We start from the raw sequence: 26,383 nt of genomic DNA, 5'->3' as shown, positions 1-26,383 counted from the left end.
AGCGGGAAAAAATGCCACGACTTATGCTGGAAGGTCCACGGCAGCAAACAGTCTTTCCTTTTGCAATCATATATAATATGCATAAATCATATAACCGAAACTTATCAGTTGAGTTATATAGTCTGTGAGACAGAAATAATCACCTATTGTGTTTAATGCATGGTCAAGACCAAAATGAAAACAAAAACATACAACAAAGAACTTTGTCGGGCTTCATAATCATTTCAATCTACATGTATTAATTATAGTCAACAACGCAACATGCTTTATGCTTTAAAAGGCATTTGATTTTGCCGTCAGTATCTAACAAAAAAAAGTAGAGATATCAAAAAGTGTTAAATATTTTATAACAAGTGTTTTAATTCCACTATTTAATTTACATTTGTTTTTGTTCTTCAGTCTGTGTCACTTTTCACTTAATTTTGTCCGAGGATCGAGAGACTGAACACGGTAAGTTTGTAAACTTTGAGCTGTTGGTAATTGATACCGGTTCATCGACATATAACATGTATTTGTAAGCGATGTTTAATACTTTTAATTTACACTGAAAGAGATTTTTCATCAATCGCGTGACTGATTTTCTCCAGTTTTTGAGCGCTGTAAGTCACGCGAAGAAATAAATCAAACGAATTACTGTTTGGAGGTACCGTTGCGGAGTAATAATCTGCTCAACGTTTCCCTCTTTACAATTTTTACAGGAAAAATTATTGTTGTCGTCGCATATTGGATTTTGCTTCATTCCAGTGACTCAGTAAAAGTGGTGGGTGCAAATCAGTTTTAGCTCTGTTATTCATATTGGACTGAAATCATCACGAAAACTGTTCACAGTCGCTCTCACTTTCGATGGAAAAAAGGAAGACTTTTGCGAGCTTGATTATTGGAAAAAACCGAAATCATTAAACAGTTGAATTATCACGGTCATTTGAACAAAGCAGGCAGAACTGGAAAGAGCAGTCGCACACCAGATACATAGTTTTGATATATATTTGACAAAACATATAAATGTGACTGAGCTCGGTTATGTTCCGTGTATCTTTCTTTTACTGATCTGATGTAATCTGCTCCGCCACATTTTTATTAGTAGGCCAGAGCAGAGATTTTAAAGGACATAACACTGATAAATTAATTGGGGATCAATAAAAAGTCAAAAAAACACCTGTGCATGAGAACTGAGTTGACGAAAAAGAGAAAACAGACTTTGACGGACACATTCTATAAAAGTCATAAATATATCAGTAGAAACTAAGACTTCGCTGTTAATACACATGTTTTAATTTTGGTATTCGCGTTCATTTGGTTTTTGTTGTCTTTGATTTATTTGCTTTTGTAAAGGTTTCTCTTAACTAAATAGTAATGCTGTTTTCTCTCTATATCCCTTTTTCGGTAATGAATTAATTGAATCTGCCTATTTTAAATATAACCCTCTGATTGCCCAAATTGGGTGATATCGGCTTTAGAAAAAAATCAATCAATACAGGCGTGATATGTGCTTAATTGCGTTGTTGGAACTTGTCCTTGCTTATATAATGCGACTTCAAAACATTCCTCTGACTTTAAAATTGGACTTAAAAAAATGAAGCTAAAAAAAGAGACTTGTAAGCTGCCTAAACCTTAACGGTGATTTCTGCGCGAAAAAAATTAAGAAAAAACAAATAAAATAAAGGCAAATGCAACTCTAATAAAAAAAAAAAACATCTAAGAAACGCATCCAATCTGAACACGAGAACACTGATGAAAATACGAGACCGTTGGTTGAGTGCAGTTACAATTCTTTGCCTGTGCTCCCCTAAGACGAAACGTAAGTCCATGACAGGGCTACTCCGAGCTTTGAATTCGCCATTACCCACTTAGACAACCAGGTTGAAAGACGTACAAAAGTATATAATTACTCGAAATAGTTACAAATCTTGATTTGTGTTATCCGTGTAACAGGACTCATAGAAGAGGACGCTATGAACAACATAACAGACATTTTACAAGCCATCTCCATTGGCTTGGTTGTTGCTACTTTCCTTCTCAACACTGGTCGTGGTCTCAAAGCCATTGAGGTCTGCCAAGAATGTTTGATCTTCCTAAATAATGAAGTACTAAAAACGGGAGGAGAACTTTTCAATTTCATCAACATTTGCATCGATCAAATAATTTTCAGGGCGTATTGTCTTATTCCTGACTATACAAAAGCGTTAATCCTAGGCAGGGAGCTCCTTGAAATTTACCACAAATGTAGGAAAAAAGACAAGGAAGGGAATCTTACAATGGCATTGGCCAAAATATGCGAAGAGCAATATAGATACGTAGAAGCAAGAGGACTTTATGAGAAAGCCATAAAAACCATGAAAGAAATCGGCGATAAAGAAAATGAAGCATACACTACTGAAAGATTTGGAATTACGTCTTATTACCTCGGTGACTATGACAAAGCTCAAGAATATCTTGAGAAAGCACTTGCCATCAGATTACAAATTGGTGACAAGGAGGGAGAAGCCACAGATTACGGAAACTTAGGAACTGTGTTCCGATCTCTTGGTGAATATGACAAAGCTAAAGAACATATTGAGAAAGCACTTGCCATCAGATTACAAATTGGTGACAAAAAGGGAGTAGCAGCAGATTACGGAAACTTAGGAACTGTGTTCCGATCTCTTGGTGAATATGACAAAGCTAAAGAACATATTGAGAAAGCACTTGCCATCAGATTACAAATTGGTGACAAAAAGGGAGTAGCAGCAGATTACGGAAACTTAGGAACTGTGTTCCTATCTCTTGGTGAATATGACAAAGCTAAAGAACATATTGAGAAAGCACTTGCCATCAGAATACAAATCGGCGACAAAGAGGGAGAAGCAGCAGATTACGGAAACTTAGGAACTGTGTTTAAATCTCTTGGTGAATATGACAAAGCTAAAGAACATATTGAGAAAGCACTTGCCATCAGAATACAAATCGGCGACAAAGAGGGAGAAGCAGCAGATTACGGAAACTTAGGAACTGTGTTCCTATCTCTTGGTGAATATGACAAAGCTAAAGAACATATTGAGAAAGCACTTGCCATCAGATTACAAATTGGTGACAAAAAGGGAGTGGCAGCAGATTACGGAAACTTAGGAACTGTGTTCCGATCTCTTGGTGAATATGACAAAGCTAAAGATTATCTTGAGAAAGCACTTGCCATCAGATTACAAATTGGTGACAAGGAGGGAGAAGCAGCAGATTACGGAAACTTAGGAACTGTGTTCCTATCTCTTGGTGAATATGACAAAGCTAAAGAACATATTGAGAAAGCACTTGCCATCAGATTACAAATTGGTGACAAAAAGGGAGTAGCAGCAGATTACGGAAACTTAGGAACTGTGTTCCGATCTCTTGGTGAATATGACAAAGCTAAAGAACATATTGAGAAAGCACTTGCCATCAGATTACAAATTGGTGACAAAAAGGGAGTGGCAGCAGATTACGGAAACTTAGGAACTGTGTTCCGATCTCTTGGTGAATATGACAAAGCTAAAGATTATCTTGAGAAAGCACTTGCCATCAGATTACAAATTGGTGACAAGGAGGGAGAAGCAGCAGATTACGGAAACTTAGGAACTGTGTTCCTATCTCTTGGTGAATATGACAAAGCTAAAGAACATATTGAGAAAGCACTTGCCATCAGATTACAAATTGGTGACAAAAAGGGAGTAGCAGCAGATTACGGAAACTTAGGAACTGTGTTCCTATCTCTTGGTGAATATGACAAAGCTAAAGAACATATTGAGAAAGCACTTGCCATCAGAATACAAATAGGCGACAAAGAGGGAGTAGCAGCAGATTACGGAAACTTAGGAACTGTGTTTAAATCTCTTGGTGAATATGACAAAGCTAAAAAACAATTTGAAAAAGCACTTGTCATCAGAATACAAATCGGCGACAAACAGGGAGAAGCAGCAGATTACGGAAACTTAGGAACTGTATTCCTATCTCTTGGTGAATATGAGAAAGCTAAAGAACATATTGAGAAAGCACTTGCCATTAGAATACAAATTGGCGACAAAGAAGGAGAAGCAGCGGATTACGGAAACTTAGGAGCATTGTATCAATCTGTTGGTGAATATGTCATGGCTGAAGATTATATTGAGAGGGCACTGTTAATTACTCGAGACATCGAGGACTTAGACAAAGAGTTTCAAATTCTTTGTCTTCTTACAGTGGTGAAGTTATGCCAATACAAGATCCAGGAAGCGTTTGCCTGTCTTTTTCTAAGTATGAAAAAAAGCGAATCTTTACGAAGTTTTTTAGGGGACAACGACGATTTTAAGGTGTCGTCTTCAGACGTTCACGCTTTTCCCTACTGGAATCTTAGTGCATTCTTTTGTGTTTGGGGAAATCCGAACCATGCCCTCTATGTTTTAGAGCTGGCACGGGCTAGAGCGTTAGCAGACTTGATCGCAACTCAGTATTCTGTTGAAAGCCAAATCTCAGCTGATCCGCAATCATGGATTGGTATTGAAAATATTATGAAAAAAGAAAGTAACTCTTCCTGTCTGTATATTTCTTATCATGATCATGATTTGTTTTTCTGGGTTCTCAAGACAAGTGGAATCATTCATTTCCGAAGAATAACAGTAGATGAGAACCTAGTTGGTACTAAACTAGGAGGTAAGTTAAATGATTTTTTCGCTAAAAGCCATCGAAACTTTGGTATTTTAATCAAGAACGATTGCGAAGATCGATCTTTAAATGACTTTCAGAGCCTTGCAGCATTGAGACTTATAGAGGAAGAAGATGAAGAAAGTGGAAACTCCGAATCGAGCGTTTCTTTGTACTATAGAATGCTAATCAGTCCGCTAGCGGACCTACTCGAGGAGTCTGAGATCATTGTTGTTCCTGATCGCTCCTTAAACCAAGTCCCATTTTCAGCGTTTATGGATGAAGGCGGGAGGTATTTATCAGAAAAATTCAGAATCCGCATCGTTCCTTCTTTGACGACTCTCAAACTCATTCAGGACTGTCCTGCAGACTATCACAGTCAGACTGGGGCACTGGTAGTGGGGGATCCAGACGTCGGGTGGGTGCGCTACAAAGGAACAGTAATGTTCGTTTCTAGGTTACCCTGTGCAGAGAAAGAAGCAGCCATGATTGGACGACTGCTAGGTGTTCAACCTTTGTTAGGACAGCACGCAACAAAGCAGGCGGTACTTGAAAGGTTGCATTCAGTGAGTCTGATCCATTTTGCAGCACATGGTAACGCCGTAAGAGGAGAAATTGCTCTTTCTCGTCTTAGCTCTTCTAACAGGATACCAGAAGAAAAGGATTACCTATTGACAATGTCTGACATTGCTAAAGTTCAACTGCGAGCTAAACTGGTGGTACTTAGCTGTTGTCATAGTGCACGTGGACAGATTAGAGCCGAAGGGGTCATTGGGATCGCTCGAGCGTTCTTAGGATCTGGTGCACGGTCCGTTTTGGTGGCTCTATGGGCCGTAAGTGACGAAGCAACAGAGCAGCTGATGTGTCGTTTCTACGAGCATCTTTTTCGTGGGGACAGTGCCAGTGAATCTCTTCAACAGGCCATGAAATGGATGAGAGGTAACGGCTTTGACAAGGTTTGCGACTGGGCACCATTTATGCTGATTGGAGATAACGTGACATTTGACTTTGGAAAATAAAGTAAGTTTTCTGAAATAAGAAAATATTGGAATTTCCTAGCTTAGGTAATAATCTTGAGCTCAACTGGCGTCATTTCATGCCAATGGGTGTCCGACCTTTGTTTTCCACTAAGAACGCGTCACCCTTGCCAATAAAGCCGATCGAAACCAAGTGTGCAATTTTTAAATGTTTTGACATAAGCCAGTGGATGTTTTACTAAACAAATATCGTTGTTTAAAGTAATTTATTGGCAGTTTTGTTTAGAATACCTTTCGACTGTTATCACAAAAATAATGGAGGCGCACTCTGATTGCCTATGTAGCCAATGATTTGAATTTTTTTTCCAGTAGCCAGACCCTTCGCTAATACCGAAGAGATTTCATATATCAGGCTGATATAAAGAATTAATATTTAACTTAAATTACGAATAAACTTCACGCAACCGACGGAAAGATCACACTTTGGTTATATTGAGAATACCGTTTTATATGGAGGAAATCGCTTTTAATTCTATTCGGTGACGAAATTTGTTACAGAGAGACATTGATTCTTTATGTTTCTACCCTTACAGGCTTGCTTTACACCGGCGTTATACCCAGGGTCAGGCATTGAAATTCAAGATGGCGCCCAGCTGTGCCCTGAATACAGAGACAGTTTGAGTGAAAGGGACGATTTCATTTCTATGGGATCATGCAATATTTAGTTAATAAAACCCTTCAGGCGGCTGGTATGTCGGCTGATAATGTTCGCGGCTGAGAGATTGTCCGAAAAAAATCATTTCAATTGTCACTATTTGGCCGAGAAGCGAAGCTTAGAGGGCAAATATGAAATTTTGAGGACAATCGCTGAGCCAAGGACATTATCAGCCGACATACCAGCAACCCAGAAAGGGGTTGATTTATTTTATAACCCTCCCATTAATTTTCATATCGCAATTAGACCGTTCGAAAACATGGTAAAAAAAGCCAGTGGTGATCTGATGGTGAATGCGTGATTGACGTACATGTAAGGAAGCAAGTACATCTGATTGGTTTAACTAGCTTTATTTCCACTTTGATTGGACCAAAACTTGCCAAGCCGTCACGTGAAATTAACTCTCGTAACGCCCCTTAGATCAAAACCTCGAAAACTCGGCGCTTTTGATTCATATTTTTAACGTACTGTTCAAAAACTTGACTAGAGAGAAATTTGTTTGAGTCTCGGGAAAAAATCAAATCATTTCAATTGTCACTGTGAGGACTGAAAACGAAATTACTTCCGTGAAACACAGAATGTGGAAATGTGGAGCACTTAAAGGATTTCCGTTGAAGGTGGACAGTTGGTAAACCTGCTAGTTTCGCTGTTGAGTTGCGGTCGAGGACGTTGCTGCCAAAGACGAAATAGCTTGAGGTGAAACAGCTGCAAGGCAAGGTTGATCGGGGTTTTGCTTTGTTATAAATCGATTGACGATCGCGGAAAACTCATATACTATTCAGGCCAAGCTGATTTGCTGCATAGAGAGCTTCGAGGTCTTCGCTGGAAATTTGTCGCAGAAATTGGTTGTGTAAGAAATCAATCCCTGTCGCGCAAGATCTTTCAGTGATGTATCTACAAGTTCGTTTGTTAGCACACTTTAATGGAAAACGGCTTTCTTTGAGCGGTACAAGATAAAAATCTGTCCAGCGCGGAACGAATGGCTTTCATAGTGTTGCGACTGTATCATGGTTTTCCTTTCACGTTTCTGGCATCTACGTAAAAACTTTTCAACATGGTTGACAGTTCTGCCTGCTCCATGTTTTCAAGTGCGACTGGAATTTTTCTCTCCTTCTTCCATGCCAAAGTTGCACGAGAACGGTTGCTCTAATTCATATAATCACAGTGTATTAATTCTCTATTTTATAAAATGACTCAGTTTAAATTTGCGTAGGACTAAATTTTAAAAGTCTACTCGTAACTTTCTTCACCTTCAAAGACATTGACAGCATATTTTGTTGACTTTTTTGTACTTTCCGGAACAGCATTTGCGACCAGCATTTTTTAATAATGTAACTATCGCTAGACTCAACAGAACGAGTGTGGTTTTCTTCCATGTAAAATAAGAGAAGGAAAAGTTGAAACTCTTGTGCTGACTATGTTTCTATTTGACGGAGGCAATCGGAAGACAAATATCGACGCAAGCGGGGGTTATTGCGTGATAACTGTCCTGTGAGTGTTCACCACATGACGTAAAGTAACCAATAAAATCGCGCCAAAATTAATAGGTGGGTTATAATATTGCATCAGCACACGTAGTCCTCGGCTTTCTTGAAGGTTTGAGGATTTTTTAAAACCTGAGAATCTCTCCTCTGATGAGAGAGTTAATGAAGATAGTGAAAACTCTCCCTATGAGAGTTAATAGTTAATGAAGATAGTGAACACTTTAGGCGTAATCGAATCGTCGGATTTACAAATTGGCAGACAATATGATATTTGAAATGTAAACCACCTTTGCCTCTAATCAAATCCCGTCTAAAGGGCTCAAAAAGACCCAGGAACACTGATAAATAACAGGGCGTTTATTCTACATGAACATAAATGATTTTGTTATTACTGATACAGTGTTCGGATCCTCTGTTCTTTGGGCGAGCAAGAAGATTCTCATGAACGCAGATCGAATGGGAGCTTTAAAATTGCCTACAGGCCAAAATGCAAGCTAGTTCTTTTGTTTTTAAAGCGGTGTTGCGGTGATCGCAAACCCGTCGGTGTGCGATGTCTGTTTTTTTTCATGCTACGGTGTTCAGTGAATTAAAGTTATTTGCGGCGCTGTGGATTCTTGTTTGACCTTCTTTAAGACCTAACTTGGTTAGTCCATGCTAATTTATGACAAGCACGTCCCATTGTTTTTAACAAAATACAGATCAACACTGTCTGGTTAATCTTCAATATGCTTCAGCTGCCAAACCGAAGCCGATTTCATTAATACAAAACTTGACCTCTGCTGGACCGAGTTTATTACTGACTGCTTAGCCTTTTTTTAGCTGATTTACAGGCATTAGCAGTATCAATACGCAGGCAATGAAAAGCGCTGTGATGTGTTTATTTCGTGGAAAATTGTTAACGCCGCCCTAGACAATAGAAAGTTAACCAAGGTAAAAGTTCGATTTACCCTGTGATCAGGCATGGTTTAGGTCGGTAACCAAGGTCGTGATAACAGACATATCTACGTGCGGTCGCATGGTATCTCGCACCCCGTGGTGTCCAGATTGCGTCAATCCTCCACAGGAAAAAAGATGGTGACTGGTACATTTACCCATAACTCTTAGCGCACAAAAACCTTAACAACGTTCATAGAAACGTACAGAAACGTTATAAAATCTTCAAACCTAGGCTACTCAATGTCCTTAGCACAGGGAAAACTATTGTAAAAATTTGGCTTTCTTTGTGCCTTATCGGCTGCTTTAGGTTCGCAAGGCATTGTGGTAAAATGTACAGCCGCCATCTTTTTTCCTACGGTGGATCTCATTCGATCACATTTTCGACGTTTGTTTTCATGGCAAAAAGGTAAGCCAAATCCGGACCAACCACTCGAGCAATATATACGAACGTACGTCTAGATAGTCTGAATTTCTCTTTCCACCATGCATTTTTCAACGAAATTTCCATGCAAAAGGGTTTCGAACCAGAATTGATTGGCGAAGTCATCAACAGCACTTCCTCTCTCAGCCATTTCTGAACGTTGCGCGGTTTTGGAATTTGAGTCGCCTGGTTAGCGGGTTAAATGAATGAAAACAGAAGTTACATTTAACTAGGGAATCTTAACTACAGAATTTAAGTTTATCAAGGACCATTTGTTTATGATTTACACAACCGAAGCATGGCAGTAGAAGCTAGAGGGAGCTTAAAATAAACTTTTGTCTATTAAAATTATCGCAAACGTGTTCGCGCCGTTAGATCGTGTAATCAGAATGATAGTTAATAATAGTTAGGGGAAAACTTCATTTCTCAAAGTATCATTGACTATGATGCGCCGTGCGACCAAGCCTCTAGCACGGAGCTTTGATTTCAGTTTTAGTGTTTAAGTAGCTGCAAGTGAAAGTTCAGTTACTTACACTGTTTCAATTACAATAAAATTTGTTGTCGCAAAAAACAAAAAAACAACAAATGAACAGAAAACAAACCAGAAAAAAGAAGTATGTGGTGGCCAAAGAAGCAGACGCTTTCGAGTTGGCAACTAAACCAGCGAAATTAGTTTAGTAGTAAGTTAGTAAATTACATGATAAGGAATAAATAATAATAAATAATAAGTAACTAAATAGAAGTGTAAATAAAGTAGCTAATGCGAGTGTACACAGTATTCATGTCTCGCTAGCAAAGAGGGGCAGTGTACATTGTTTTTTGAATTGATAAAAAGACATTTATGTGTTTAATCTCAATTGTATTTTTCCCCAAAATTTACGGATTATCACTTTTTAATTTTTGTTCTTTAATTTTGGCTTTCACCAACGGTCAAATCAGGGAAGCTCAGGACAGTGAAAAGTACTTTCTCCTAGTGACACTAAAACCTCCATAATTTGTGTGCAACTTGGCCTTGTGGGACTCGATAACTAGTTCACTTCTTCGAGGACTCGAGGGTATCATTGAAAAAAAGGGCGCGTCCTACACTCCGTGCCTTTATTCTATATCTCTGCCCTGTCTTCCCAGACGTGATCCACGTGGATATAGCTAATGCCTCATGGTTTTTTTTTTTTGTTTTTTTTTTCATTTGCACTAAGAAAGAATAAAACTCCACAAAATAATACGACGGAGAGTCCCAAATTTATAGTCTTTATAAATAATACTTCTTTTTATTTTCATTTGCAATATGTAACAAATAAAAAACCACTCGGTTTCTGTAGTCCTTTGAAAAACTCACACATTTTAGATCACTTTTCGCCACTATTTTACTATTGAAGAAATAAAAAACGTGTACCGTGTTTCTATCGAGTTATAGAAACACGAGTAGACGTTTGCAAGAACGAGAAATGCTGTGGGAACATGAGTCGCAGGCGAGCGTCTCCACAGCTTTTTCGAGTTCTCCCAAACTTTTACGATTGTTTCTATAACTCGATGGTAACACGGAGAACATGTTTTCGATTTCTTTTAGAAAACACCGCGACGAAAAAAAGGAAAACAACTTGTTAACGTTGATTATCAAAATATACATTCTCTTTGCTCGCGCCTTCATTACGTCAACAGCTCGTGCTAGGTCTGTGTTGCAATCGAATTTTAGTATAAATCTACCAGCTTTCTATCACGAATGCCGTTCACGAATGCCGTTCTCTGATTGGCTACGCTACTCACTACTACTCTATTCTGTGATAGATAGTGAGTAGCGTAGCAGTGTTTCCTTGTTAACAAAACGACGGCCGCTTCTCCGCGTTTTCGAAATGTCTGCGAAGAGGAGTTAGGTTGAATTTTGAACGGCTAGTAGATTTATACCAAAACATTTAGATCATTCGCTCTCGCTTTCTATCGCGTGATAGTTGACTCGGGCTGCGCCTTCGTCAACTATCACGCGATAGAAATCTCGAGCTCATAATCTAATTATTCAATAGAAACACGATTTTTAACCAATGAGCGCGCGTATTTTCTTAGGACTGTTTTCCAATGAGCAATAGTTTGCGGACGGGGTCATTTTGATTGCAATGCAGTCACGATGATACGTTTGTATTTAATTTCGATCAAGTTTTGCTTTTCTTTGTTGTGTATTGTAATGTTCTTAAGCCGTTTCATATTTCACTTTAGTTGTTTGCTTGAGGGCCACTGATTTCTAACGGAGCTGTTATGTGTAGACTTAGGGTAAATAAAGTTTATTATTGCTTTTATTATCACACACTGTGGTCACTATCTCTTTTCGCATTAGCGAAGAATCCAAAGTTCAATCTTAAAGTATTCCATTATTAATATGATCTGCTCACGCAAAGAACAGATTAGTAAATGCATGCCTGGAAGGAATGCATGATTTTCAGGAGTGCGCGTCTGTTAGTAAATCTTGTAATTTTGTCTTGCATATATGATAAAAACTAAGAAAACACACTGAGGAAATGCGCGCAGGAACGCAAAATGTGCACAGAGCGTAACACACCAGAAAACGCGCTTTAACAGGGGTTCAAAATGCAGGGAAGAATGCACAGAACTAACGGACCAGAGGAGGCAATTAAGAAGTCTCGCCACACCCAACAAAAAATGCAGAGGGTGTAGGAACTTTAATTCACGACGAAACGCACGATGGAATGCATTAGGCTCGCATTTTCCAACTGGACCTGGTTATGACAGGTTTAAATATTTGAAATGCTTCAAGGTTTGGAGCCGTCACGTCGCCTTTCTCAAGTGAACATTGAGTGTTGGTTGTCACCAGGTCTACAATCGCGGAGGTCACGTAAAAAAAATACATCGGTACAGGAACACGGTCTCGATTGAGGGTTAGGGCCTGGCACCGGATTTCAATCGCCTCCTTTATACTTGTTCCAATGTCAAGTCGAGATAGTGTTTCACAAATTGCCTGCGCGGACAGTCTTGTGATAAAGTTTGCTGTAGTACGCCAAGAAACCGTGTGTTCTCAAGTGTCAAGTTGGCGCAAGTTTTGAAGAGAGTAAACTTTCTAGAGCTGTTCGTTTGTACCAGTGGTTAAGAATTCAAAGAAGCCGTTCCTAAAAAAAGAAAATAAAAATAATAAATGGTTCTCCAGGATGATTCAATATGGCAAAGTAAACAGGCTTGCCATACGGTCTGATTCAAAAATTTTCAGCGAAAACAACTTTCTTAGTAAGCTTTTCCGATCCAATTCAAATTACATACAATACCATCCAGTTATCTGATTAATAATACACATGAAAAAATTACTCGATTCTGATTGGCTAAGAGCAGTGCAGTTCAAGTGTAACACCAGTGCAAAAAGTGTAACATCAGTGCAAAAAGTGTAACACCAGTGCAAATTACACATCAAAATTCTGGATTGTGATTGACTGAAAGATAATAGGAATTTTTCTAAGAAAATGATATCAGGTAAAATGATGACGAAAATTTTGTGTTGAAACTTTGAAAAAAGTTTTCTCAAATAAGAAAAAATGGCTCCAAGAAAGATCTTCCGGCACTTCCTCCGCGCGAATTTTTTCATGTTTATATTATTAATAAGTAATCATACGGTTTTTCTCGTTCAATTTTGAGTTAATTTGCACTTGTGAGTTTTTCAAAAAGCTGAAATTACACTCGCCGAAGCGGCTCGTGCAATTTCAGCTTTTTGAAAAACTCACTCGTGCAAATTAATTTCAAATTGAACTCGAAACCATATGATTACCTATACATATAATACTATTTTTTTCCAACAGGAGAATTTCAGATACTCCTATTCCCTTCATGCGACAGAAATTGGAGTTTTGGGCAGCATTAAAGAGTTAACTGACATTTAAAGCAACCAAGAAGGAAATAAATTCATCAATAGTTTGAAACCGAGAAAACAATGTTCTCACCTTTTCTCTTTCGTCGTTTCCCCAAATGTACGGGGGCAGTTCAGCGGAACTTAATATTGGGAAAACACTGTCCGTGTAAACCTCCCTGAAGAATCTCCTCATGTGTGACCCGTCCCTCTAAACAAAACAACAAAGCACTAATAAGCCTCGTTCAATGTATCAATATTTTAACATGGCTCCGAGGCTTTCGGGTAATTGTAAGTTTGTAAGTTTCTTTTGTCTCTCAATTCCCAAAAGAGACTTGGATACAAAGAAAACAAAACCAAATATAGAACGCCTCAGAGCTATGCTAGAATATTGATATATCGAACATGGCCTATTGTTAATGAGGACAACATTTTAATATTGTATAATGTTTAAAATAAAGAAAAGCATTAATATCTGTAGAAAACAAAATATCTGTAAAAAAAAAAAAAAAAAAAAAATCAATATCTGTAGGGGGTTCCATGAAAGAGAAAGTTCAGAGTGAAATACTTGTTAACAGGAGGGTAACAGTAGTTTCTAACAAAAGAAATTGAATAAGTTACAAAATAAATTGATTACATCTTTAATTTAACTTTCGTTTGTTCTTCTCGTCCCAGCAGCGCTGTCAAAATTAAAAGTATGGTAATGGTCAATGCAACTCTTGTAAAGTTTTATATGAAGCGGTATTTAATTTTCAATATTATAAATTATATCGTTTGAAATACACGATTTTAAAATTGGAGACTTTGAAGGCGGAAAATGGCGATATTACAAACTCTCAAAGTTGCGCTCTTTTGGCCAAAAAAATGTCTAGGGGAATGGGTCTAGTTGAGTCAAATCACAGAGCAGGGCAAATCACCACAAAACAAAGCAAACCAAAACAAAACAGAGCAGAACAGACCAGAACAAAACAAAAGCAGTGAAGCAAAGAAATACAGGTATCAACTAAGAGAAAACAATCAGGGATAAAAGTTTAAAACTTTCACCAGAATGGCACCTTTGATTTCTTAAAATCCTGTCACAAAATCGCACTTGATGAAATGCCACCTACTTCTATCCTTGTAATCTTGCACTTTTTCTCTAAAATTGCTTGTCTTATTTTGGTCTGTAGAATCCTTTAACCAATTTGCTTGTATAATCACAGGCATTGCCAACATGACATGGAATTTTGGAAGGATAACTTGCAATAATCAGCCGGGACACTTCCCCTTTTTCATTGTTAATGTGTGCTCACGTGATAGCCACGTGTTTACCTTAAGAGCACCCATGACGTCACTGGTATAAAGAATTTTGGGAAATGCATATATCACAGGATCCATAATAAAGCCTGAAACACGAAACATAAACACGTTTCAGCAAAATGAATTGCATAAGTTAAGCTTTCTTTGTGCCTGGTGAGAGATTGCTATGTTCGCTTTATTTAAACGGAGTGAGAGAAGCCATTATTTCCTCAATGATAAGAAAAAAGTGAAAGGTCTGAGCAAGAGGCTTTGACATTGCACATACAAACAGAGCATTCAAATAATAGACTGTTTTCGATAATATTAAAATTCAGCTTGGAAGTGAGGCCTAGAGAACACAAACAAAGGAAATTGAATGACATGTTTATTCATTCATTTTGTTTCTGTCCTCTAGGCCTCACTACCAAGCTAATATATCGACAGTGACCTGTTACCTGCAACTTGTGAGTCGCGCCCTTTATCCATTATAACCTCGGTCAGCAGTTGCCGGTACAAAGAAATGGATTGAGTGTATATGTGACATGTTAACAAGGTGTCCAGTAACATGCTACAAAGAGATACAAAATAGCAACTTATGAAATATTGTCATTGGTCAATGACAGCAAATAGAGGAGAGTAAAACAAAAAGTAGAATATTGAGATGAAAACCTGGATTATCATTCTTGCATTGATACATCATCATAACTAAATTCGTCCCCCACCCAAAAAACATTTTTCAGGCTGAGTCAAACTGGTGTTGATTTAAAAAAGAAGAAAAACGCATACATACAAAACGATGGGACTTGCTCGTACATATCTTTTTTTTGGCGTGGAATCAGCTTTACTGTCAGTCGTGGTTGGCGATTAGAACGAACAACTTGCTGGAAACGGAGAAAAAAAACAACAGGCAGAAACGATGACAGAACATGAAAAAACAAATAAACAATAATAAAACTAGCACAAAAATTAATCGGCTCCTTTCCAAGTTTCATTCAGGGAAAGAGAATTTGTTTCCCTTGTAAAAATTTGTCAAGTCGATCAACTTGAGTTAATTTTATTTAACTCACACAAATACGTTAAAAGAGTATTACAATGAATCATTTACAATTTAAATTACACACGCATGATAGCAACTATAAGAAAACAGTACAAAGAAAATACGCGCGCTGATTGGTTAAAATCGTATTTCTATAACTCGATGGAAACACAGAACTAGCACGAGCTGTCGACGTAACGTAACGATGGCGCGAGCAAAGAGAATTTACATTTTGATAATCAACGTTAACAAGTTGTTTCCCTACGTTCTATCACGAATGCCGTCCTCTGATTGGCTACGCTACTCACGTTCTATTCTGTGATAGATAGTGAGTAGCGTAGCATCGTGCGCTGGAGACCGCTTCTTTGTGTTTTCGAAGTGTCTGTGAAGAGGATTTAGATGAAAGTTTTCAACGAATAGTAGACTTATACTAAAACAACTAGATTACTCGCTCTCGATTTCTATGCGTGATAGTTGACTCGGGCTGCGCCCAGGCTATAGAAATCTCGAACTCACAATCTCGGAAAAGCTGTGGAAACACTCGCCTGCGGCTCGTGTTATCACGGCATTTCTCGTTCGTCCAAACTTCCACTCGTGTTTCTATTAAACAATTAGATTATGAGCTCAAGATTTCTATCACGATAGAGCGAATAATCTAATCGTTTTAGTATAAACCTACCAGTCATAAAAAAAACTTTATCTAAATCCTCTTCAAAGACAACTCGAAAATGCCAAGAAGTGCCGTTATATATCACCGTAGAGATAGTGAGTAGCGTAGCCAACCAGAGAACGGCATTCGTGATAGAACGCTAGTAGATTTATACTAAAACTCGATAGAAACACGGTACATGTTTTTTATTTCTTAAGCATTGATAACAAAAATTGAAAATAATTTACAATTTTGATATTAAAAACGAAAAGGGCTTGAGATAAAGGAGATCAAGATAGACAACATGTTTAGATACAGTGTTAATCGTGTGGAGTATGAGACACGTATATTTTGAGGAACTAATCTATAACATCCATTGACTCGTTTTCATTTATGCGCCAAGTCCTTTTTCAACGAAGAAGGCAAGTTCGCAAGCGCAAGAGATCATACAAACACTGAGTATCTCAAGGCCAAGCAATTTTTTTTTCACGCCTGACTTCGTAGTGTACGTATGGACTTTTGTGAGTGGGCCAAAAGTTGACTCCATTTTAATTTTAGAGCAAAATAAGAACTCTTAGCCCCTTAGTAAGTGATCAGAGTCTACTTTCCCCCTACAGTATCAATGCACTATGGAGCAGACAGGTGATCAGAATAAAGAAATTCGTCAAGTTAGAGATATTGTCTTGATTTAACACTAAATTCTCTGAACTTACGTTAACAAAAATGTATCGTGATGAGTAGAGAGAATAAAAAATAAACTATAGTACTAATCAAAGATTATGAGAGTGCGTTCGACGCCTTCACTTTAATGCCTTGAATGGTTTCATTAGCTGACTTTCAACCCGGCTCTATCAACAACCGAGGGTTTACGGAAAGACATACCTCAATGACAAAATCCATGACAGTATTTTCCTGTGGTTTTCTGGTTAGCAAGTAGAGGTCCCCCCGATAAACTATAATTTAAATTGTGCATACATTCCGTGACGGCGCCAGTTTCTGTCGACTCACAAGTTTAATAGAACTAAAATATTTACGTTTGCCTTCAAGTTTCATGCTAAATATTTTCACATTTCCTGGCAGTGTTTAAGCTTAAAAGCTAATTTGTAAAAGCATATTTTTTACCTTATTGTAAACCATTATTGTAAACTGCTAGAAGCACGAATATTAGCCAACCTTTGCAATCGCTTGCTCTTTTATCGTAAACAAACTCCGTGCGAATGATTCGAATATTTGCACTGATGAATAAAAGTAGACAGCATTTACATTGCCGCTCCTTGGTTAAGGCTTGCTCTTACTCTCCTCCAATAATTATGTTGCCTAGTAGTTAAGGCCGGAAGGTACCGGAATTAAAACAACTTGTTAGCAATGCTTTTGGTAGAAGTCTATTAGTGGCCTGCCTTAGCACATGCTACATGTTCCTCCCGACACGTTATTTGCGAATAGACTGCAATGAATCGAGAATACACCTTTATAGTTAGTTGACAAAGAAACTGTTTACTTCAGTTTCCGCCACCACCTTTTACACCAGCCCATAACGGAGGCACCCCCCACCCACTACAAAAAAAAAATGTTTATATACACACTGGCATTACCGTAAGAACCAAAATAATCCGTCTTTTTGGAAGGTTTTGTACAATTAACACATAACGTGCCGATAACAGTGGAATTCAGTCGTTTGGATACAGCTTGATTTAGCCCCAGTAAAACATCGCTGAACTTTCTTTGATTAATAACTCGCGTGTCGAAGGCGCATCAAAGTGGACAATTTGCAAGCTTGCGTGCGACGTCACCCTGCCTGAGGAGAGAGGTACTGAGGATAAGGAAAAATGAAATCTGAAGAGTTTTATTTTGTTTGGCCTTTCCAGGAGTATTTCGTTCTATCAGGCATGTCTTTGGCGGTAAGTGGAATGGCATTAGGGACTTTAAGATGTAGTGCGGCTACCCTGAAGTACGACGGCAGATAGTAAAGATTGCATCCGGTGGCATGCCATTACGCGCGTTCCCGTACGGCTTTCCCGCCGTAGCCTTGCTGCCTTCTAAGGGAAAGTGCCTGGTTTAACGTACTCTTCAATACGCGAGTATTAGCGTGTTATGTCCTTCTCATTTTAAAAGTCCGCTCTAAGATAGACTAATTGTTACTTTGTTATTTGTGCAGAAAATTCGACGATTTAAACATCTACCGCGAACGACAGTCATATTAGTACCGGGCCTAATGGCTGCAGACAACAAAGTTACGTAAGTAAAAAGCTGAGTTATAATCGTCTACTGCTACTCAAAATGAATTTCATTAAACCAAAAGTTCTGTATGTTTGTTCTTATCATGTTGTACGAACACCTTGCCCGAGCCGAAATCGAGCTTATATCTGTTAATTTGCTTAGTAGTTGGAATCACAGGCGGTTCTAAAAGGAAAATTTAAGTTCTGAGAGAGGAGGAAATCATCGTCAATAATCAAGCCCATGTAGTATGAAAGTAGAATAGAGTTCTTGGTTTCCTTGAACGAGCTTGAACGAATACATTTTTTTGTAAAGACAAGTAGAGGCTACACACGACATTGCTTCACCGCGAAATCTTCATCGTTTGATTTTGGCGGGAAAATGCCGTTGTCAGCCTAGTCCCTCAAGGCACAAAGTAGCCGCAGTAGAACCTCGCTGTTGCATAATAAGCGGGCGGATATACTATGATCAGATGCTCTCTTGGAATTCCGGGAAACACCCGAATCTGCGCGATTCGTATTTTCCACTTCTCAAAGGGAACTCTACTGTGATACTGTGGTAAGACTGTGTTGTGTCCTCTCTTAAGGCCGCCTCACACTAGCCGATTTTTTGTCGGCCGACAAAAAAATCTCCACTTGCCGGCTAGTGTGCGGTGAATTCAGACAAGTCTGAAGTCAGTTTAAGGTGGCTCTGAACGCTATCTATGGAATTTTTTTAAACTTTGTCACACATTATGTCTTATCATGCTTATCAAATTTTGATAATATAAGAAACATTTCACCGTACCGTTTCTGAATTGTAAACCCCTTAAGCTGTAACTAAGGGTGTTTTTAGCACGTCACACTGTTGCTATAGTAACTTAATATGTCAGGAAAATGATAACAACGTGTTCACCAATGATTGGGCAATTTTTTGATACCATGATCGTAGCATCAAGGGATAAAGAGTGGCATAATGACCCATCAAAATCTAAGTGCTGGAAACTGTTTTGAGCCAGTTTAAAATGTTTGATCAATTTGCTGTAATGTTGTTGGCTGTGTCAAACCATTATGATGCAAAGGTAGTAATCAGTGACTGATCAGTTATGGCCTGATTCAATTGGTTCATTTTTGGTCAAGCCTGTGTTGCGGCTGGTTGAACAACATCATGTGAATTCCGTTGAGGTCAAGAAATACATGTACCTTTAGTTAGTGACTACTGTTTGTAAGGTGAGAATAGTTGTTGGTACATAAGTTGAGCAGTGTCTGTTCTTAGTTAGTTTGGTGGTCAGTTGTTGAAGGTGTGTTGTACTGTGGGTTTAAATTTGAATGGAGTTAGTAGTTTGGTCTAGCTGTTGTTGCTGTTGTTGTTGTTGTTGTTTTTTCAAGGTATACCTTGTGCAACCTTCCCATTTTCTCCATTTATTCCCTGAAGTTTCCCTGATTTTGAGAATTGAAAACTTCATTGACTATTTTTGGAACCTGACATGTGGCAACCTGTAATAAAAGTGCATCATTAAAAAAAAAAGAAAAAAAGTGGTACATTTTCATTTTTTTCCTGTCCTAGAATTTGATGATCCTATTTTTGATGACTTGGGGCACCCTGTAAGGATGCCCTATGGGGAACTGCCCTGAAGGAACCAGGTTAAGTTTTGATTTGATCATTGCATAAGGACATTAGTGTTTACCTGGTCCTTTTAAGCTTATGTCTTGTCCTGAGGTATTTTGACTTCAGCTGTTCAAAAGAAGAAATACAAAAATTTAGATACTATATTCTCTACAAACTCTCTCTTTTTTTTCTTGATTGCATTCACATGTTAGGTAGGGTACCCCAGCAAGGCAGGTTACCCAGAGAACTGGTCTGGGTAACCTGCTTCGGTGGGGTCAGTTTTCTCCGTGTGAAAGCTGCGGAGTGGGGTAACCCACCTAACTGGGGGTAATCAAATCACTGTGCCAAGAACAACATGGCAGAACAACATGGCTGCCAACCGCTACGAGCGTGGCGAGCTATTTCAACAATTCACCTCCAAAACCGCCAAAACACTAATGAAATTGACAGTGCTGGAGACAATTTAAGCATGGAATCAGATGGTCAGGGTTGAAGCGAAAAGCAGCTTCATCAGAACAAACAAAGAAAACAAACGTTAGTTCTTTATTATGTGCTTGCTTAACAAATGGTGCGATTGCATTTTGGACCTCACCCCACACCCCCGGGGTTGTATGTGAAGATAATTATTTCTTTAACACGGGTAGGTCAGGTACCATGACAAAATGACAATAACCAAGGGATTAAGAATAATTTGGGTTACAAGCTAGATTTACTAAACATGTACATAATACATGTATTCATTAACCTATACAAAATAAATTTGCATGTATTAACCTAACGTAATATCCCCCTGTGAAAGAGGCGCCTAAATTTCATGGCTATTTACAAATGCTGAAAGTAGCAACACCCCAAAAGTAATAACCATTCAAAAACTACATTTAGTGATCTCACAATTTAATGTAATTTGACTTGTTATGAGAAACAATGAAAACAACAAATAACACAAGCTGAACCCTATTAACCTCGTATAATTATTTGCTTTAGATGACTGTTATTACAAACTAAGGCAATATTTTATTTTTTGGTTTAATTAACCAGTTATGTGCACTATCAAGTGTCAAGACTATAGATGTTGAAAACAAGCTGTGTGCTATTCAGTGTCAAGACTATAGATGTTGAAATAAACAAGGTGTGTACTATTCAGTGTGAAGTCTATAGATGTCAAAAACAACCTCTGTGCTATTCAGTGTCAAGTCTATAGATGTCAAAAACAAGCTACATGTGCTATTCAGTGTCAAGTCTATAGATGTTGAAAACAAGCTGTGTGCTATTCAGTGTAAAGTTTATAGATGTTGAAAACAAGCTGTGTACTACTCAGTGTCAAGTCTATAGATGCCAAAAACAAGTTGTGTACTATTCAGTGTCAAGACTATAGATGTTGAAAAGAAGCTGTGTGCTATTCAGTGTCAAGTCTATAGATGTCAAAAACAAGCTGTGTGCTATTCAGTGTCAAGACTATAGATGTTGAAAACAAGCTGTGTGCTATTCAGTATCAAGACTATAGATGTCAAAAACAAGCTGTGTACTATTCAGTGTCAAGTCTATAGATGTTGAAAACAAGCTGTGCACTATTCGGAATTCCAATACCAGGGGAATAGGAATAATAGAGTTACGTGCAAGTTTTACTTATGTTTGCTAAACTTTACAAAAATAATCATAAACTTTAAATGTAGTTATCCATCAATCTGAAAGTAGCAGCATTCTGAATTTCAAAGTAATCAGCAAGATTAGCAACCTCAAATTAATGTAATTTCACTTGTTGTGCAAAACAATGAAAATAAGAGACGCAACAAGCTGAGCCAATAGCAATGATAGAGGGGAAATGCTGGTACATCTAAAATCATAGTTGTTACAGTACTTTCAGAACTTAATGGCGACATGTTTGAGGAGGATTTCTGAAAGAGGTTTGATGTAAACAAGTTCTTATTTGTCTTTCCATGGTTGCCACAGGCCTCTCTTTCAAAATTCCCTGCATTGATTAATGCATTGATTATGTGGAAAATACACTGGATTATGTGGAAACTTCAACAGCTAACAAAATTGATAATTTCCAATGTACTGATCATGAACAACAGTGAACCCACAGGTTAAGCTCTTTAACTGCTGCCACAGTGAGTGAGCCTGAAGTGAACAAATGAGACAGCAGATCTACTCCGTAAAAAAATTACTAACAATATAGAGGAAATCAACCACCTTTCATGCAAAATGCAAGGAACTGTGGTCGGCGGTAAGATCAGGAATTGTGGTTGGCAGTAATTACTGGTGGCATTTGGAGAAAATATATTCTCATATTGGGTGGAGTCGCTTCACTTCATGACTCCATCCAATACAAGAATATATTTTTCTCCCTTCTAGAAAAAAACCTGTGCGAGAACCAGCGTGTGCACGCAAAACTGTCACACTCTCCCTCTTTTATTGATAAATTTATTGACTGCAGCAATTGATAATAAATCTCTTATTAGATGTTTTGGTATATAGTATCGCTTTATATTTTTACTCGTTGTTTGTATTTTGACGAGCCCATAGGGCACAACTTGTAAAAATATACAGCAACACTACACACTAAAACATCTAATAAGATATATATATATATTTGCCAGTATTCTTAAGGAGATCTTGTACAAAATATACCCTGCACTTGCTCCAGGTTTTCTAATACAAAGATTTTCCTTCAATAGTGATATCTTTGTTGTATTCTGTACAGTCAAGTCACCATTGAAGCAGTCATCCAAGTACAATGGTCTCACAATTCACATATTAAAGTATTCTTACTAGAAGTTCAAGTGAAAGGGGGAAATATTATTGGAAATATTACCTAGCTGTATTTCAAGAGAAACAGTAATCCTCAATATCTATCGAAGTAAGCATAATATTTGGGAATTGCTTTCAACGCATCACTGGGCTCACTTAGTAACCTACCTATTCAAGTTAATCGTAGTGCTTTAACAGTTATCCTAATATTTGGAAAGTTTAGACCTCCTCCACATGGTCTTTGACATAGTATGGTTCCTTTTATTTTGTCATTTTGTTTTGCCAAAGAAAGCTGAAGAACTTTTGTGGTATGTGACACGTACTATAACGATAACAAAATTGAGTTGCTTGTTTGCTTGACCAAAAATTGTGAGCAGAAAAAGCAGTTTGAAAAGAAATTAGAAATTCTGAAAGGGAGGGGGGGGGGGGGTTAACAATTTTGAAATGCAGAGGGAATTGGGGGTATAGCATTTTTGAATTTCCAAAGGCAAGGGAGATTAAAATGTTTATGCCATCCATGGTAGGGTATGGATATTTTCTGGAATCACCCAATGTCTTATGTCCAATGGTGGTTGCCTCAGGGGATGGGTATGTGGTGGTTTCGAATTGACTCATACAATGGGCATAGCAAATAAAAGCATTTCAATAAGATTGCCTTCTAAAACATACAGTAGTTTACGCAGCAGGACAGCACTTAAAGTAACTTAAAGACATCTTTTCTTATGAGTAAACAAATACAAATAATTCATCCGTGATAAAACTATTCACCTACAAGATGGATATCAGTAGAATTTCTATTTATTTATCTTGCCTGCTACCCATATTCATGGCAATACTGAAGATATGGTGGGGGGGGGGGGGGACAACACTCGTTGAAACACTGAAGATATAGTCGGGGGAGGGGAGGGGGCGCGCAGCCACATCTTGATGTTTCATACAGGACGAAGCAAGGGAATCTCGCTGGGACAAAGGGCATTAAATGCATATTGCCACAGCCAACTCTTTCTTAAAAATCAAGTATATTTGATTTCTCTAAAGGCTGGTTTTCACTAGAGCATAAGCACAAGCACAAGCATAAGCATCAGCACCAGTGATAAAAGCTTACCTACACCTCCAGTCAAATCGCACGCCAGCAAAACTTTCCAGCTCTTTGTGGTAAAACGGCAACATTCTTCACCTAAATATACAAGAAGTACACTAAGATAAGCAGACAATCCTCTCTACAAACAAATCATGAAAGCAGCGAAAAGAAAGGCGCTAAATACACTGAAAATAAGGGAAAAAATTAACCTTTTCTCCGCTCACGTTCAACTTTCGCGGTTCAACAACATGGACGAACTGTCCTTGCAAAGAATGCTGGGAGAGTTCACATATCTCGCGCGTTAGCCTCGCGAGTTCGTGACAATATTCTCCATATTTTGATCTCTTTTCATTCAACCCTTCAAGGATTTATATTTTAGTGGTAGAATGTTATGACCAGACCCTGCCTCCGTCCTCGTTCCTTATGGCAAGAAATTCATTGGTATTTGGGTAGCCCGCCATAACGTATTTCAATGCTTCGAAAATAACCTGACTTTGTGAGCGTAGCGGATGGCAAAACACTCCCCGATAACGTGTCTTATGTGAAGTGTATATCTCATGGAGCCTTCATGTCCTAATTGGGCCGACGCGACGACCTTTTCACACCTTGAGCTATTTTTAGAATTACTGTTGGCGCGAAAATATGACATCATAAGCACGTCACGCCTCCTACCTGCCCCCAAGTTGAGCCAATAAAATCTCCTTGCTTTACTGTTTAGTTATCCAAAATGGCGGACAACCTGAACTCGTCGTCCTCGGAATGTTTCGATACAAGTTCCTCTATTTTTATTGATTCTTCTTTGGAATCAAGTGTTTCGGAAAGCGAAGCTGAGGATACTGACGAAAAAACAGCTGAGGGTGAATGCAAAAGTTCTGATAGTCAACGGAGTAAAACACCAAAGGCAAAAACTAATGGTAAGACATGGGTAAGAGTAAGCTTGTGTCGAAAACAAAATCGCTAAATGAGCAGCAAATGGAAGAATTATCATTGTGGGTTATTTCTGACGAGGAGTTTAAGAATGTGGAGGGCGAATTACAGCTTATCCACGAGAGAAGAACTCATTCCTTTCTTGGGTTCGGTGGACAGCCGACAACAACTTGCGCAAGTATCAATCAAAGTTTCTGCAGATGTCTCAGAACTGTGTAAAAAAACAACGAAAGTTTAGAGACTGACTTTAGGGTTCTTATTGCCACGTTACCAAACGTTGGACGTACAAGTGATGAAACTGTTGGCGGCATCTTTAAAGAACTTACCTCAAAATTAGCCAATACAAGGATCAATGAATCCTTGAATCCAAAAAGTAAAAGAGATTTTGCAGGGTAAAGTAGTCGACGCTGATGAAATGCGGCGACCGAAACTGGAGTTGTATGCACTGGTATCAAAAAGTAGTTTAAGTTCCTTGACTAAAAGGGCCAGTCAGTTAAAGGCCAGCCATCATGTCAGCCTGCTATTTATGACCAGATTTCCATTGCTCATTGCTAACTACGGCCTCTATTTTGGAAGAATTTACTCTGTCTTATTTCACCACTGAAAAACTATATGCAGTTTCTCTTACATCGTAATTCTTCAGCTTAGCTAAAGAGCTTAAAATTTATAACTCTTGTCAAGGATCTTTAATGTACATGAACAAACCAATATATACACTGTACCAGGACTTCTACAAGTTTCAACCCATTTAAGAGGCTACCCAGCTCAATTTCTGCATATTGAATTCTTCAACTACAATGAAGAACTCTTTTGTTTTATTCTACCAGGCCTCATAATCATTCCAGAATTTAAGTATGTTAAAACTGGGCTAATATGGTAGATATTACAGGTACATGAAATCAATACCTACATTTAGTATGCGTCAAACTCACTATCTCTTTTCTGATTGGCCATAAGCGTACAGTGAATTTTTTAAATCAGGGCCTGTGACGTCATCTAGCTGCAAATTATACAATAGTCATGTCAAGGACACTCAAGATCACAGGACATCATGTCATGTATGACCACAGTGCATCAGATTCCTAAGGGTAATAATGTCAAGTTCCTGCACGTTGTGTTGCTTGCCGTCAGTGAAGCAAAAACATGCCTTCCATTTCTTTTTTCATTCATTTAGGCCATCCCCCTTTTTTCTCTGTTTAGCGTCATCCAACCGACCCAGATTTTCATGTTTTCAAAAAAATAAAAAAGTTATGCAGAAGGCAGTGGCACATTATATCAAACAATTTTCACTTAAATCTGAAACATAAGCAATTTTTTGCCTTACAGATTTTTAGTTTTTTCCCTGTTCTCGTTTGATTTTAAAGGGACACAGTCAGCTGGTGCACATGTGCATTAGATACCATTTCATAGCTAATTTACATATAACAGATATGCAATCCATACTGTTTTTAACCAAGCATGATAAAATAATATCATAGGATGAGCAAAAGCACGCTCAAAAACATGTTTTTCAGTAAAAGATTGAAGATCTAGCGAAACACTGCGAAAATTGAGGTGGATTTCTAGATGTACTCGATGCGTAACTTTGATTTCAGGGTGAGGTGAACTCTTTTAGCTTCTTTTCAAAGTGAGAAAACTAGTGTCCAGGTCAGCGCGGTCCCAAAGCTGACTGTGTCCCTTTAACAACGATGTTGATTTTTCCTTCCTCCATTGCCACCATGTTGACTTTATAACCACACCTTGTTGTTTCCAGGCTCCATGGATATTATGCTGAGGTACCGGGCCTCCTAGCTCCAGACTCCTTTTCCAATTTAATTTTTGTTTTTTTCCTTTTCTGACCGACCGACCCAAAATCAGAAA

The 26,383-nt window shown here is 38.3% G+C and overlaps 2 protein-coding genes and 1 pseudogene across 11 annotated transcripts in view; 2 read left to right on the top strand and 1 right to left on the bottom strand.

The window, feature by feature from the left end:
* Window positions 1-13,041, top strand: part of LOC145479996 (uncharacterized) — a 239,927-nt gene extending 226,886 nt beyond the window's left edge. For 4 of the 8 annotated variants that reach the window (XM_081458526.1, XM_081458532.1, XM_081458514.1 and 1 more), the window contains 2 exons: window positions 400-450; window positions 1,933-5,965. In XM_081458526.1, the coding sequence (XP_081314652.1) occupies window positions 1,953-5,648 (3,696 nt within the window). In that variant the 5' untranslated portion in view covers window positions 400-450; window positions 1,933-1,952 and the 3' untranslated portion in view covers window positions 5,649-5,965. Of the gene's footprint in view, window positions 1-399; window positions 761-1,932; window positions 5,966-6,199; window positions 6,535-12,953 lie in introns of those variants that run through there. The other 4 variants (XM_081458509.1, XM_081458494.1, XM_081458501.1 and 1 more) reach the window with 4 other exon arrangements.
* LOC145479967 (uncharacterized) overlaps window positions 1-26,383 on the top strand; it is a 331,443-nt pseudogene that overhangs the window by 55,655 nt on the left and 249,405 nt on the right. The gene's annotated exons all lie outside the window — the stretch shown is intronic.
* LOC145480666 (nephrocystin-1-like) lies at window positions 6,642-16,157 on the bottom strand. Of its 2 annotated transcripts, XM_081458958.1 has the most exons (5): window positions 15,069-16,157; window positions 14,734-14,846; window positions 14,312-14,385; window positions 13,095-13,211; window positions 6,642-12,275 (listed from the first exon to the last, which is right to left on the bottom strand). In XM_081458958.1, the coding sequence occupies exons 2-5, from the start codon at window positions 14,843-14,845 to the stop codon at window positions 12,261-12,263; spliced, it is 318 nt and encodes a 105-aa protein (XP_081315084.1). In that variant the 5' UTR covers window position 14,846; window positions 15,069-16,157; the 3' UTR covers window positions 6,642-12,260. The 2 variants fall into 2 exon arrangements, with proteins under 2 accessions (XP_081315084.1, XP_081315095.1); XM_081458969.1 differs by lacking the exon at window positions 15,069-16,157 and having other exon boundaries at window positions 14,734-14,996.

The sequence above is a fragment of the Orbicella franksi genome, chromosome 1, assembly GCF_964199315.1.
Source record: "Orbicella franksi chromosome 1, jaOrbFran1.1, whole genome shotgun sequence".
Classification (NCBI taxonomy): Eukaryota; Metazoa; Cnidaria; class Anthozoa; order Scleractinia; family Merulinidae; genus Orbicella; species Orbicella franksi.
The sequence above is the reverse complement of the archived record's forward strand: the minus strand, read 5'-3'. Positions and strand labels throughout refer to the sequence as shown.

Excerpts from the sequence above, each read along its gene's own strand:
- LOC145480666 (XM_081458958.1), bottom strand. The coding sequence starts at position 14,845 with ATGTTACTGGACACCTTGTTAACATGTCACATATACACTCAATCCATT. Across the intron at positions 14,386-14,733 it reads GCGCGACTCACAAGTTGCAG|GCTTTATTATGGATCCTGTG; the intron begins GTAACAGGTCAC and ends TTCGTGTTTCAG. Across the intron at positions 13,212-14,311 it reads ACGTCATGGGTGCTCTTAAG|AGGGACGGGTCACACATGAG; the intron begins GTAAACACGTGG and ends TGTTTTGTTTAG.